Source organism: Sus scrofa, chromosome 16 (assembly GCF_000003025.6).
Source record: "Sus scrofa isolate TJ Tabasco breed Duroc chromosome 16, Sscrofa11.1, whole genome shotgun sequence".
NCBI lineage: Eukaryota > Metazoa > Chordata > Mammalia > Artiodactyla > Suidae > Sus > Sus scrofa.
This window is the reverse complement of record NC_010458.4, coordinates 27,923,610-27,936,056: the sequence shown is the minus strand read 5'-3', so window position 1 is coordinate 27,936,056 and position 12,447 is coordinate 27,923,610. Positions and strand designations below refer to the sequence as shown.

Here is a 12,447-nt window from a genome sequence, read left to right as displayed (position 1 = left end):
TCTGTATCAAATTCCTTATTCAAGCTTGCAAAGGGATCTGGCCCCGCCTACTTCAACTCAGCACTACAGCCATTAAGGCCTACTACATTTTCGCCCACCCCACCTTCTCTATTCCTCAAACGTGCCAAGTTTTTCCAGCCTCAGAACCTTTGATCTGCGTGCAATCAGAAACCTTGCGCCCCACTTCAGGCCTTCTCTGCCCTGCTTTCTACTCCAGTCACATTGGTGGCAACTGCTTCCATGCAGTCTTTGACCAGGATCTCAAGAAATGATAGCACATTCCTCTGGAATCCTATTACTTACCCCTCATTTCAGTCTCTCTGTGAGGCGAGGTGCCTGTGGAAGTCATTCAACACTCATAATTAGACAGCCCAGAAGTGCAGAGTTCTCATGGGGCCACCACAGGGGCCCTTAAAAGCAGTGAATCTTTCTGGGCTGTGGTCAGAGGAAGATGTTGACTCTAGACAGATGATCAAAGAGATGGACCAATGCTGGCTCTGAAGATGGAGGAAGGGGACCATGAGCTGAGGAACGTCAGCCACCTCTAGAAGCAGGTAAAAGCAAGGAAATGGGTTCGCTCCTAGAGTCTCCAGAAAGGAACCCAGCTCTGATGCCACTTTAATTTTAGCCCAGTGAAACCCACAATGGACTTTTGTCTCACTGAACTGTCAGATAGTAAATTTGTGTTATTTCAAGCCACTACATTAGTGGCAATTTGTTAAGACATCAATACAACACTCATGTGCTATTGGTAAGCAGGGTGCTACCAACCCCTGGCTTGCAGGAGCAGCATAGTTGCTACCAAGACTGTCATCTGTCGGTAAACATGGAAGATGAAATATTGGATCATGTGGTACCTGGCACTTGAATGGTAGGGCAATGATGAACCAATGGATTTGGCTAGCTTTTATTTTTATTTTTTGGCGGCACCCACAGCATGCAGAAGTCCCAGGGCCAGGGACTGAACCCACCCCACAACAGCAGCCCCAATCACAGAAGTGACAACACTAGATCTTTAACTGACTGGGCCACCTAGGAACTCTTTAGCTAGCTTTTATTAACTGCTCTGGAAGCCTGGCAGCAGGGGAGGTGGGGGGGGTGGAAATATATGTTTAATAACTCAAGGCACACTGAAAGCCCGAGGGCCCTGAGGCAAGGGCTGAGAAGGGCTTATCTCCTGTAGCTGAGAAAAAACTACCTAAAATAGGCTCGGTAAAGCAAGTTGAGCTGCAAAAGAGACAAAATATACTCAGTTGTGCATGTGTGTGTATATATCTGAGGCATGTGGAAATTTCTAGGCCAGGGATTGAACCCACACCACAGCAGTGACTGAGCCACTGCAGTGACAATCCCAGATCCTTAACCTACCTTGCCACAAGGGAACTCCAAAATATTCAGTCTTGACAGCTTTCCTTTATCAAAGTCAGCCTCCATAGCAAGAGAGTGGGACACTGCAGCCTAATAGGGTGGGTGAGCCTGCAGATGTTGACTACCTGGATTCCCCTAGTATGGGGCTGGCAGGAGCAACTTGGCACTTCCTTTCCTGAAGAGACTGCCAAGGCCTCTGGTGAGCCAGGTGCTGAGGAGGATGCTTGACCTCCTTGAGATCCTCTTAACGATTCTCCAAGAACCAGTCATGCTTCAACACAGCCTGAGTAGAGAAATACAACCTCTGTGAGGGAGGAAATATTTAGACACCGAAGGAGTTGCAGAACCTGGCTACTGTCAGGAACCAGGGGAAACATGTGCCAGTGGAACCTGAGGGTATTAAGCCAGGGATGGAGGTGAAGGAAAGAATATATGGTACGATAACAGCTTATTGTCATGGGAGCATTTATCCATGACTTGGACTGAGGACACCTGAAACTGCTCCTAATATTACTGCCAGGATGGCTACTGAGGTTTGGAAATGAGTATGGCATACAAATAAGGTGGAGGTGGTAGAACTTCTGTGCCAAAGGATTAAGGAAAGGGTTAGAAAGTTCTAGGAGGTGTGAATGTTTGGATTCATTTTGTGAGGCTGAGGAACCACCTAAGTACCCAGGACACCGATTTCACTAAGGCAATAAAGAATGCACTGTGGGAGTTCCTGTTGTGGCTTAGCGGCACAGTATCCATGAGGATGCAGGTTCGATCCCTGGCCTCACTCAGCGGGTTAAGGATCCAGCATTGCTGTGACTGTGATATTGGATGGCAGCTACAAAAGAATGCACTGGGATGAGGGTGGGGGCATCAGCATCTATGACAAGCCCAGGGATGGCTGCCCACTGCAGGCAGGGGCTGACAGAGGGAAATGCTGTCATGGAACTGGGCATGCTGTTACTAGAGGAGATAATGGGATTCCAGAATGACAGGGACCATGCATCATTACTTAAAATGTCAGAGGTGAGGTGCACATAATATAATGGACAGTAAGCCTGGAGTGGGGATCAGAGAGCCTTGATTTGGAGGACTTTGTGACCATGGCCAAGAGATTACAGAGTTCTGAGTGACAGTTGAACTTATATAACCAAAAAAAAAAGAAAAGAAAAGAGGGAAACTGGTGAGCAGGTTGGTGGACGCTGTCACAATGAGAAAATATATATAGTTCCAGATTTAATTTACAGATCCAGTGCACAGTGAGAGGGAAGCCAGGACTTGAAGAAAGAGCCTGCTGCCACAAGTATATATAATATGCCCCTGGATGATGTTAAATCTTCGGTTCTATGTCACAAGATAGTCTAAAAGGAACTTCATCATCTTGACATCCTGCAGAATATTATGCTGGTCCACCATATCGTGACAGCATGCTAGGTGGACTTGGCATCAGAAAAGTGGCACACTAGATGCCCTACTAAGACCTATGTGTGCCAGAGGGTGGGTGGCCTCTGGGTTTTAGAAGCACATATATTGTACGTGGCATAGTACATATATTGTACGTGGCATAGTACTCCAACCCATTTATCAGGGCTGCTGGTTTCAAATGGCTGCCAAAGAAAAAAGATCTACAGCAGTTTCAGGTTTCAATGCGCAAACTACATTGCTACTCTGACTGTATACTTAGCACTTTAGAAGACTGAGAGGTGTCTCTGGCAACCCCTGTAGAAAATTACAGCACAGCCCTTTAAGGGGCCTGGAGTGAGGCCATATTTTCTGCAACAGAGAACTTCTCAGGCTCTTGGTGTGTTTCTGGGCCCTTGGGGAGACTGAGAATCTGATTACGGGACACTGAGGGACCAAGCAAATGGAACTGTCCCCTTATGAGCTGATATCAGAGCCACAGAGTCATAAATTCACAGACACAGCAGTGATTCATCTTTAAGGAACTGACATCTCAGGATATGGGTTCGCCTTTCCTGCCTTCGGTGAATCCTCCAACACAATCATGCTAGCACTTAAGAGAATATCTGACCCATTGCATGTCATATCATACATAGCATATAACATTGCCTCAAGAACCACAGTTTTGGTAAAAATCAGTGGAGCAATAGCAAGATCATAGGATGGACTTCTCTCTAGCACCATAAACAAGAAGCAGCCAGCATATACAGCAAGGGAGGGGCTCAGCTAAGGCAGGGCTGGGGTGCTCTCTCCAGGATTCATGTACAGAATGATTCATTCATATACAGAATGAATGTATACATGATTTAACAATGGCTCATAGGGAGTTCCTGTTGTGGATTAGCAGGTTGGAACCTGATGTAGTGTCCGTGAGGATGTGGGTTCCATCCCTGGCCTCCCTCCATGGGTCAAGGATCAGGCAGTGCTGCAAGCTGTGGAGTAAGTTGCAGATGTGGTTCGGATCCAGCAATACCTGCCGCTGTAACCCCCGATTCCACCCATAGCCTGGGAACTTTCATATGCTGCAGGTATGGCCATAAAAGGAAAAAACAAACAAACAAAAGACAGGGCTTGTAGACATGTATCCCCTGTTGTTAAAATACACAAGTCTGGAAACCAATGAGTAGAAGTAGGACTGACTTTTCTTACTATCTGACAATCGGTGACCACTTGAATTTGTACTTCTCTTCCCTACCGCCTAAGGCTTGGCTAGACTGGAGGTTCTGGTTCCTGGGGAAGGGGAATGCTTTCACTAGGAAACCCCATAGGGGTCCAGTGAATGGGAATCTGTGATTATCACGTGGTCACTTTGGGATTCCCCATACCAACTGACAAAGAGAGGAGCTAATTATAGTGCTGGGAATTACTGACTGCGATTTTCATAAGGAGCTAAAGAGGAATATGCCTGGAACACAAGGGTGTTACTTTGGGACCTTATAACAATGGTGAAGAGGCACTTGTAGCAACCATGGCCCAGCAAAGGCAAGGCATCAAAGGGCTCAGACCCTTTGGTGATAAAGGTCTGGATCTTACCACCCAATCTAGACAAGCTGAAATGCTGGCCAAAGGTGAGGGAAATTTAGAATGGCTGATGGAGGAGGGAGGTGTGGGTCCAACTACATAGATAGCCTCAGGGAGTGCATCTCAGTGGTTCTCAATGTGTGGTCCGGGACCAGGAGCATTGGCATCACCCGGGGACCTTAGAAATGCAAGTTCCTGGGCCCCACTGCAGAGGTACTGACTCAAAAACTCTGTTTTAACATGACTTCTGGGTGATTCTGAGGCCCTGGAACTTGAAAACCACTGCTGGGGCTTGTTCGACTATTCCCACTGCATTAAGTCCTTCCAGTTCTCACCCCATGAGGGAGACTGATAGCAAAGGACTGGGCTTGGCGGAGGGAGAATCTGAGGAGAGCCAGGGGTGGGCTGTGTCAGAGGCTGGCACCACTTCAGATCCTCTCAGCCCCGCTTGCTTCTCCAGCCACTGATGCAGTGACCATTTCCATGCAGGTCTGGACAGCTTCACGCAGGTCTTACTTGACCAGATTCTTGTCCCAGCGTCAATGGTACATACCTCTTACTTTCTGCCCCAGGGCTGCTCTGACACTAAGGTCAGGAAGCACAGGGAACCCCATGGCACTCACTCAGCAAATCTGGAAGTGCAAGACAGGAGACATCGAGGTGCCATCCTTGACCAATGGTGAACAGGAGCTGCTGAATAAGTGCTTTCCCTTTTAGTACCCTGGGCACACTCCTGAGATGTGTTTCATAAGGCTCCTCAGAGCACCCTGCAGGACTAGGTGACAGTCACCTGGAGCTTGGGCCAAGTTGCAGTGGCTCTCCAGGTTTCTCCCCTGCTCCTCCCCACTGCTCTCTGGGATCACTCCTCAGATAAATTACTGCACAAGGAGCCTTTTTTTAGGCTCTGTTGTGGAGGAACCCCATCTAAAACCCCTCGATGCTTAGAATACTCACAGCTGGCTTTTCAAGAGTCACTCCTCTTTCTTGTTCAGATTTCAGATTGTCAGCTACTCACACTAGCCGGCCTTCCCTAAGATCCAATCCAAAGTGGCAAGCCTCTAGTATCAGATCACTATATATGAACTATCTGCCTAGCATCTATCACTACTGATATTTGAAAAAATTTGTTGTTGTTAGTGCGTTCGTTCAGCACTAGAATATCCTGCACAGGAGAGGAAGGGCCTGGCATATTTTTTACTTTGCAGCACCTTAAACCGTACCTGGCACATAGTAGGTACTGAACAAGTATTTCTTCATTAAATGAATGAATGCTAGCATTTGAAAACGAGACAAGATTGCAAACCAAGCCAGAATCTAAGCTAATAGATGAATTTTTAAGGGGGAAAATGCTTATCTTAAATTTAAATTTATTTAAAAATTACAAAAATGTCTCTGCTCAAATTGGTGAAAAAATTTAAAAGCAGCAACAAAGATCTTGGTTAATTACCAGCAGTCTAATGCAATTTATAAAATTGAACAAAATTTGGATGTGTGTCTTATGCCTCTGTAGACCCGGGACCCTTTCTTTAGGTCCCTTTCTTTAGGGTCTGGTAGTATCATTATTGGGACACTTTCCAAAGCCTTTTTCTTTTGCACTCTATGCAAAATGATTCGATAGACGCCTGTGATGGAGCTTCGGGCATCTCTCCCTTGGTTATTTCGAATATGTTCCTCTGTGATGCCCAAATGTTCTAAAGTGCTTTTGACCTCATTTTCTTCTTCTTTGAGGGTGCTGGTTTCTGACAAGTGTTTGGGATCCAGTTGGAAGGGCTCCAATGGGGTGGGGTACGGCACCCCTTGCATCCATTCATTATTCATGATGGAGTCGATCCCGTACCTCTCTGTGGGTACGGGTTGGAGGACCCCCCGGATGAGGCGGAGGCAGGGCTCTGACACGTGTGGAGGCACACTGTACGTGCCCTCCAGGATGCTCTTCTTCAGCTTGGCCACCGTCTCTGCCCGAAATGGCATGGTGCCCGTCACCATGAAGTACAGAAGCACCCCCAAGGCCCAGATATCCACATAAATGCCGACGTAGTGCTCATCTCGAAAAAGTTCGGGGGCAGCGTAGGGAGGAGACCCACAGAAAGTGTTCAGCATTTCACCTTTTTTACTGACTGTGCTGAATCCAAAATCGCCCACCTTCACACAAGTATTACTGGTATAGAACACATTTTCTGCTTTCAGATCTCTGTGAATAATTTGGTTTTCATGCTGAGGAAGAAGACATAGGGGGAGGAAAAGCCAAGTCATTTTAAAGGTAAAATACCAATGTTAAAAATGCATCAGTTGCCCTGAAAGGATGAAGTGATGATGGAGCGACAATAGAAATTCAGTGGAGAACAACTTATGTCGTGTCAGACTTCAAACCTTGAGAGCTGCCCTGTCATAACCTTTAGCCAAATGTAAGACTCACACCCTCCAAACAGACCCAAGGTTCTATTCCATGTGGTGAGGGATTGAGTCTGTCCCACACATGTGGACCCAAGATTCAATGCCAGAAGTAAGATCCAGATCTTGAGAAACACAGTAATCTTGTTTTTGAGCCCATATATACGGATTTTTTCTGGCTGAGCTATCTCCTGACTAAGAGCCAACCCGAAGAAGGTGTGGTGCCCTCCCCCATCTCTCCACCCCTGCTTCTCAGTGTGGGTGGGGCTCCTTTACCTCTATAGGACTCAGTAGAGGGAGGATGATGTATTTGACAAGGTTCTGGCAGCAGGTCCCACCCCTACCCCTGCATTCCGGGTCCAGACAATCTTGAAGACCCTTGACCAGTTCAATGCTGAGACCTCTTGGGAAATGGCTTAATGTTACTTTTCCAGATGGACAGCCTGGAGAAAGAATCCAGGCGTTGGTGCCTGCCATCCTGGTTAATTCTTGGTTCAATTCTAGGTATGTGAGTGTCTGCTTCCTTCTTTGTAAAACGGGATACTGAGAACCACCTCGGAAGGCTGTTATGAGAACTATACGTGATGCGGTATTACAGTGCAGATGGTCCCAGCACATAGCAACGAACAGGAAGAAATTCAGATCTATGCCTATCATTCCTATCTGGCCTTCCTTTCAGAGGCCAGAGAGCTGGGAGAAAGGCCAAGGTGTAGAACTTCAGAGGACCCGGCCTGCATCTTCTACTGCTGAGTCCTCTTCTGCTCTCCCACCAGATCTCTTTTCCAAGTAGAATGTGGAAGACTCTGCTCATCTTCTCTATGGCTTGGTCTGTCTTATTCCCTGGCCTGGGGAGAGTTCGCCCCAGCACAGGGCCACTTAAACGACAACTGGTGGGACCACAGATGGGAAACACCCACCACCATCACACTCAGGGTCTCCCTTGCTCACTTCATTTTCCTTCCCCTCCATCCTGACTCCTATCTTGGGCCCCCTAGGTCACTAATAACCCGCTAATGCTAATAAGTCAGCTAGGAGCTCACTAATCCCAGTTCTTGCCTCAGGACATCCAAGAAGAGGAGCAAACTAAATAGAGCCTCTCAATTCATAGAGACCCAGACAAATGTCGCTTCCTGCCAACTGGACTGAGAGCCAGGTAAAGAGGGGGGCCAAAAATTTTGCACTCCAAGTGGTCATCATGTCCACAAGTCAGATTCCTCCTGTGTGCCTCGAAACACAGTCAACACAAAGAGGGGAAGCACCAGTTGGAGGAGGAACTGGGGGGTGTACTCAAGGAGTCCAGATTTATCTAAAGAAATAAGCAATCAGAGAACTAAAAGACAATGACACAATTAAGTGTTGATCTCCTGAGGACAGAGGCAGCAAGAGGCCTTCACCAAAGGCATGAAAGATCAGTGCAAGCTGACCCGAAACTGAGGAAAGTTTCACAGAGAGAGAGAGAATTGAGCTGGGTCATGATGTGGGGATGGGATTTGGAATGTGACATATGATAAGAGCAGGGAGGGCATCCAAGCAAAGAGTTAGGAAGGCAAAGCCAAGAAGCAGCGAGAAGCAGGCTCTCCAGTTAATGGATGATGGGTTGGAGAAATGGGTTTCGCCAGGGAGTGGGTCATCTGGCTGCTCAGAGTGACTCCTGGCAACTTCTGCAGAAGCCCTTTGGGATGCTTAGATGGTAAACTACAGCCCCATGCTCCACTGTGAATGGAATGGGAGCAAGACTCACTGCCCCCAACCCCCGCCCCGGCCACCCGCCCCCCACCCCTGCTCACCATGTGCTTCACGGCAGACACAATCTGGGAGAAGATGAGCTTGCTTTCTGATTCTGAGAACTTCCCCTCGGTGCTGATCTTCCCAAAGAGCTCCCCACCCCCTGCATACTCCATCACCAAGTGGAGCTTGGATAGGGTCTCCACGACTTCATAAAGGCGGATGATGTTGGGATGGTGCAGTTTTTCCATGCTGGAGATTTCACGGGATAGTAGCCTTTGGGTTTTCTGATCTAACTTGGTCTTGTCCAGGATCTTAATGGCCACCTTTTCTGGAAAAAAAAAAAAAAAGTCAAAGGATGTACCCGAGTTCATACATATTTAGAACCAGAGGGACCTAGTTCAGCCCCTTTATTTTACTAGACACAGGTTAAGTGGCTATTTCCAGCTCAGAGAGCTCATCAGTGATAATGACAGCAATTTTCGTCTCACCTTTTTTTTTTTTTTCTTTTTAGTGCTGCACCCACGGCATATGGAGGTTCCCAGGCTAGGGGTCTAATTAGATCTGTAGCTGCTGGCCTACACCACAGCCACAGCCACACCAGATCCGAGCCACATCTGTGACCTATACCACAGCAGTACTGGATCCTTGACCCACTGAGCGAGGTCAGGGATCGAACCTGGAACTTCATGGTTCCTTGTTGGACTTGTTTCCGCTGTGCCATGATGGGAACTCCCATGATAGCAATTTTTGAATGCAACATCAGCACTGGTCCCTTGGATCAGTGTCCCTCTACCATGTACAGGTTTTGATGCCAATTCCTGCCTCCCAAGTTTTCAGTTTGCTGAGTTTTATCCAGTTTTCTGGATAAAGTTAAAGCTCCTTTACTTAGCTAATAGAGCCCTTCTTGATCAGATCCAAACCACCTCTTCAGCCTCATCATCCACCACTCCTGTCCATGGTCCCCACCTCCCCGTGCCCCCTTTAATCCAACCATTATAGAACTTTATGTTGTTCACTGAAAAGCTACTGGACATTCATGCCTGGGACCTTTCCTCTACCTGGATCTTCCTGGATTATTTCCTGGGTCTGGCTCATCATTCCGTCCCTGTGCTTTTTACTCAGTTAAAGCCAGATGATCCTTCAAGGCTAGCCTCAGAACCAACCTCTTCCAGGAAGCCTTCTATGACACCTGTCCCAGAAAGATGATTACATCTGTTTTTTCTGTACTCTCTGTACTATAATCTCAGGACATTGACCTATAAATATTGATCACTTGTCTGTCTCGTCCTCCTAGCCCCTTCCAGCATGGGCTATGTTCGATCCGACTCTGACTTTGTCAGTGCCTGGCACACCATGTACCAGTACAGGAAACACCAGTGTTCAGTGTGTGTGGAATGATGGAGAGCCAAGAGGAGACGAGCACTGCACGGTGCTGCTGGTGGGAGGACTAATTGGTAGGATGGTTCTGGACTGTAGTTTGGTGTTATGTCTTGAGAGCCTTAAACATGATCTCACCCTTTGACAGACTTTTCACTTTTGGCAATTAATTTTAAAGAAATCATCCGACCCAGGAGTTCCCATTGTGGCTCAGCAGAAACAAATCTGACTAGCATACATGAGGATGCAGGTTTGATCCCTGCATTGCCCAGTGGGTTAAGGATCCAGTGTTGCTGTGAGGTGTGGTGTAGGTTGCATATGCAGCTCGGATCTGGCATTGCTATGGCTATGACATAGGCCAGCAGCTACAGCTCTGTTTCGACCCCTAGCCTGGGAACCTCTATACGTCGTGGGCTAAGTCCTAAAAAGACAAAAAAAGAAGAAAGAAAGAAAAGAAATCATCTGACACATGTACAAGATTGCATATGTGAGAAGAATCCTGTGATACTGAGACAAGGGAGATGGTTAAAATAAAGTGTGATTCATCTATCTCTATAATGCTACACCATGCAACTATTGAAATAATGATTCTGATCTTTATTTACTGACATGGAAAGATGCTTGATATAGAACAAGTGAGGAAAAACACAAATATGCATTTGAATAGAAAAAAATATTGGTAATATATACACCAAAATCTTTGGAATAGTTATTGTATTAATGGGGACCATGGATGGTTTTCCTTTAATTTTTTTTACTTATATGTGTTTTCTAATTTTCCTACAACTAATTATACAATTAACATAGAATGACTGTGTAATAAAAATGGTTAATGTTTGAAAATTAGTCTCTATTCTAAAGTAACAATTCATTTTTGATTCAAACTACACCAGACTTTCTATTAGGTAAGAAAGAATTTTCCAGGCAAGCAAATGTGGAGCACAGGATGGCAGGGTGCCTTTTTGACGTACTTGCAAAACAACTGCTTTAAGAACTTTGTCACAGTGGTTATAGAAACTTCTAGTTATTTAAAATAGGAGTGTTATCGGTTTATTAAAGTAGGACCATTATGGTTTCTGGAAGGGAAAGAGGCAGGGTTCGCTGGTGCCTGGTGTGGCCACGCTTGCTCTGGTGGCGGCAATACTGGGGAAGAAGGTGGCAAGCTATAGCGAGCAGAACCCTCAGGGCTCCCATGACTTGGGTGGGAAATCTGCTACTGCCAGTCCCCAGGGCATTCTTCCTTCCTGGCTGCCTTTTTAGGATTAAGAGTCCATGTAGCTGTTTACCTGAAACAGAAACTCTAGTTTTGTGTAGTCTGGTTAGGTGAGCTGTTCTTTTAGGGGTTGGAGTACTGATTCCATCCTTCAGTCTGGCAGCTTGCCTGCAGAATATGCCTCGCTCATCCTGGCCCTCCCTCAGCGCTGTTGGTGCGTGGGTCCCTCTCTGCTACTCCCCCTGCTGAGACAGCTGCACCAGGTTCTCTGCATTGCAATCATCCAAAAATTCAGTCATGGTGTCATTCAGGCTATGTCCCTTTAGCATAATCTTACTTTGTTTTTTCAATTCTATTTATTTATTTTCTTTTTAAGGGAACATGGAAATTCTGGGGCTAGGGGCTGAATGGAAGCTGTAGCTGTGGTCTACACCATGGCTATGGCAACACCCCAATCCAAAACTGCATCTGCAACCTACACTGCAGTTTGCAGAAACTGCTGGATTCTTTACCCACTGAGCAAGGCCAGGGATCAAACCTACATCCTCACGGATATTATGTTGGGTTCTTAACCTGCTAAGCCACAACAGGAACTCACTTTTCTTTTTAAAATTTTATACTTGAGTGATTCTCTCCTCCTCCTGGCAGACACACTATATTTCCCTGGTCCAACAGTGCTCTCACACTTTTTGATGATTCTTCTCCCATCAAATCTCTAATACCTTCTCTCTCTCCTCACTCATAGCTGATGACTTTGATTTCTATTTTACTGAGTAAAAAAGCAATAGAAGAGAATTTCCTCAAGTTTTTTTCAACCCCGTCTTCCAACCTACCTGAATCTGTGCCCATAAACTCTGTCTTCCTTCCTATTCCTCTGGATAGATGGTCCCTGCTCCTATCTAAGGCCTGGGAAAGACCCCTCTACATGTTGAATGGATTCCATTTACCCTCTTGTAGAATTTCTTCCTTCTCTTCTCCATCATCAATTTTAACCTTTCTACTGGATTTTTCCATCATCATACATTCATCCTATTTACCCAAATAAAAAAAAAAAAAAACTTCCCAACAAAAATGCAAACATGTTAGCAAAAGACTTACGCTAGAATGTTCATGCTAACATTATTCATAATAGCCCCAAACTGGAAACTATCCTCATGTTCATCAACAATAGAATGGATAAACAAGTTGTGGTATATTCATACAATGGGCTGCTATATGGCAAGAGAATGAAGCATCTAAACTGCATAAAATAATATGGATGGTTTTCACAAATGTAATATTGAGCAAATGAAATAAGACAAAAGAAAACATGTTGTATGGTTCTAGTTATATAAGGTTTAAAACAGACAAACGCAGTCTGTGATGTTAGAAGTCAGGACAGTGGTTATACTGTAATA

General features: G+C 45.9%; 1 protein-coding gene across 1 annotated transcript in view; it reads right to left on the bottom strand.

Moving 5' to 3' along the window:
- NIM1K (NIM1 serine/threonine protein kinase) overlaps window positions 5,692-12,447 on the bottom strand; it is a 72,258-nt gene continuing 65,502 nt past the window's right edge. The window contains exons 4-5 of the mRNA XM_021077039.1: window positions 8,520-8,788; window positions 5,692-6,555 (exon numbers count right to left, since the gene is read on the bottom strand). Of these exons, the coding sequence (XP_020932698.1) occupies window positions 5,806-6,555; window positions 8,520-8,788 (1,019 nt within the window). The 3' untranslated portion in view covers window positions 5,692-5,805. The remainder of the gene's footprint in view (window positions 6,556-8,519; window positions 8,789-12,447) is intronic.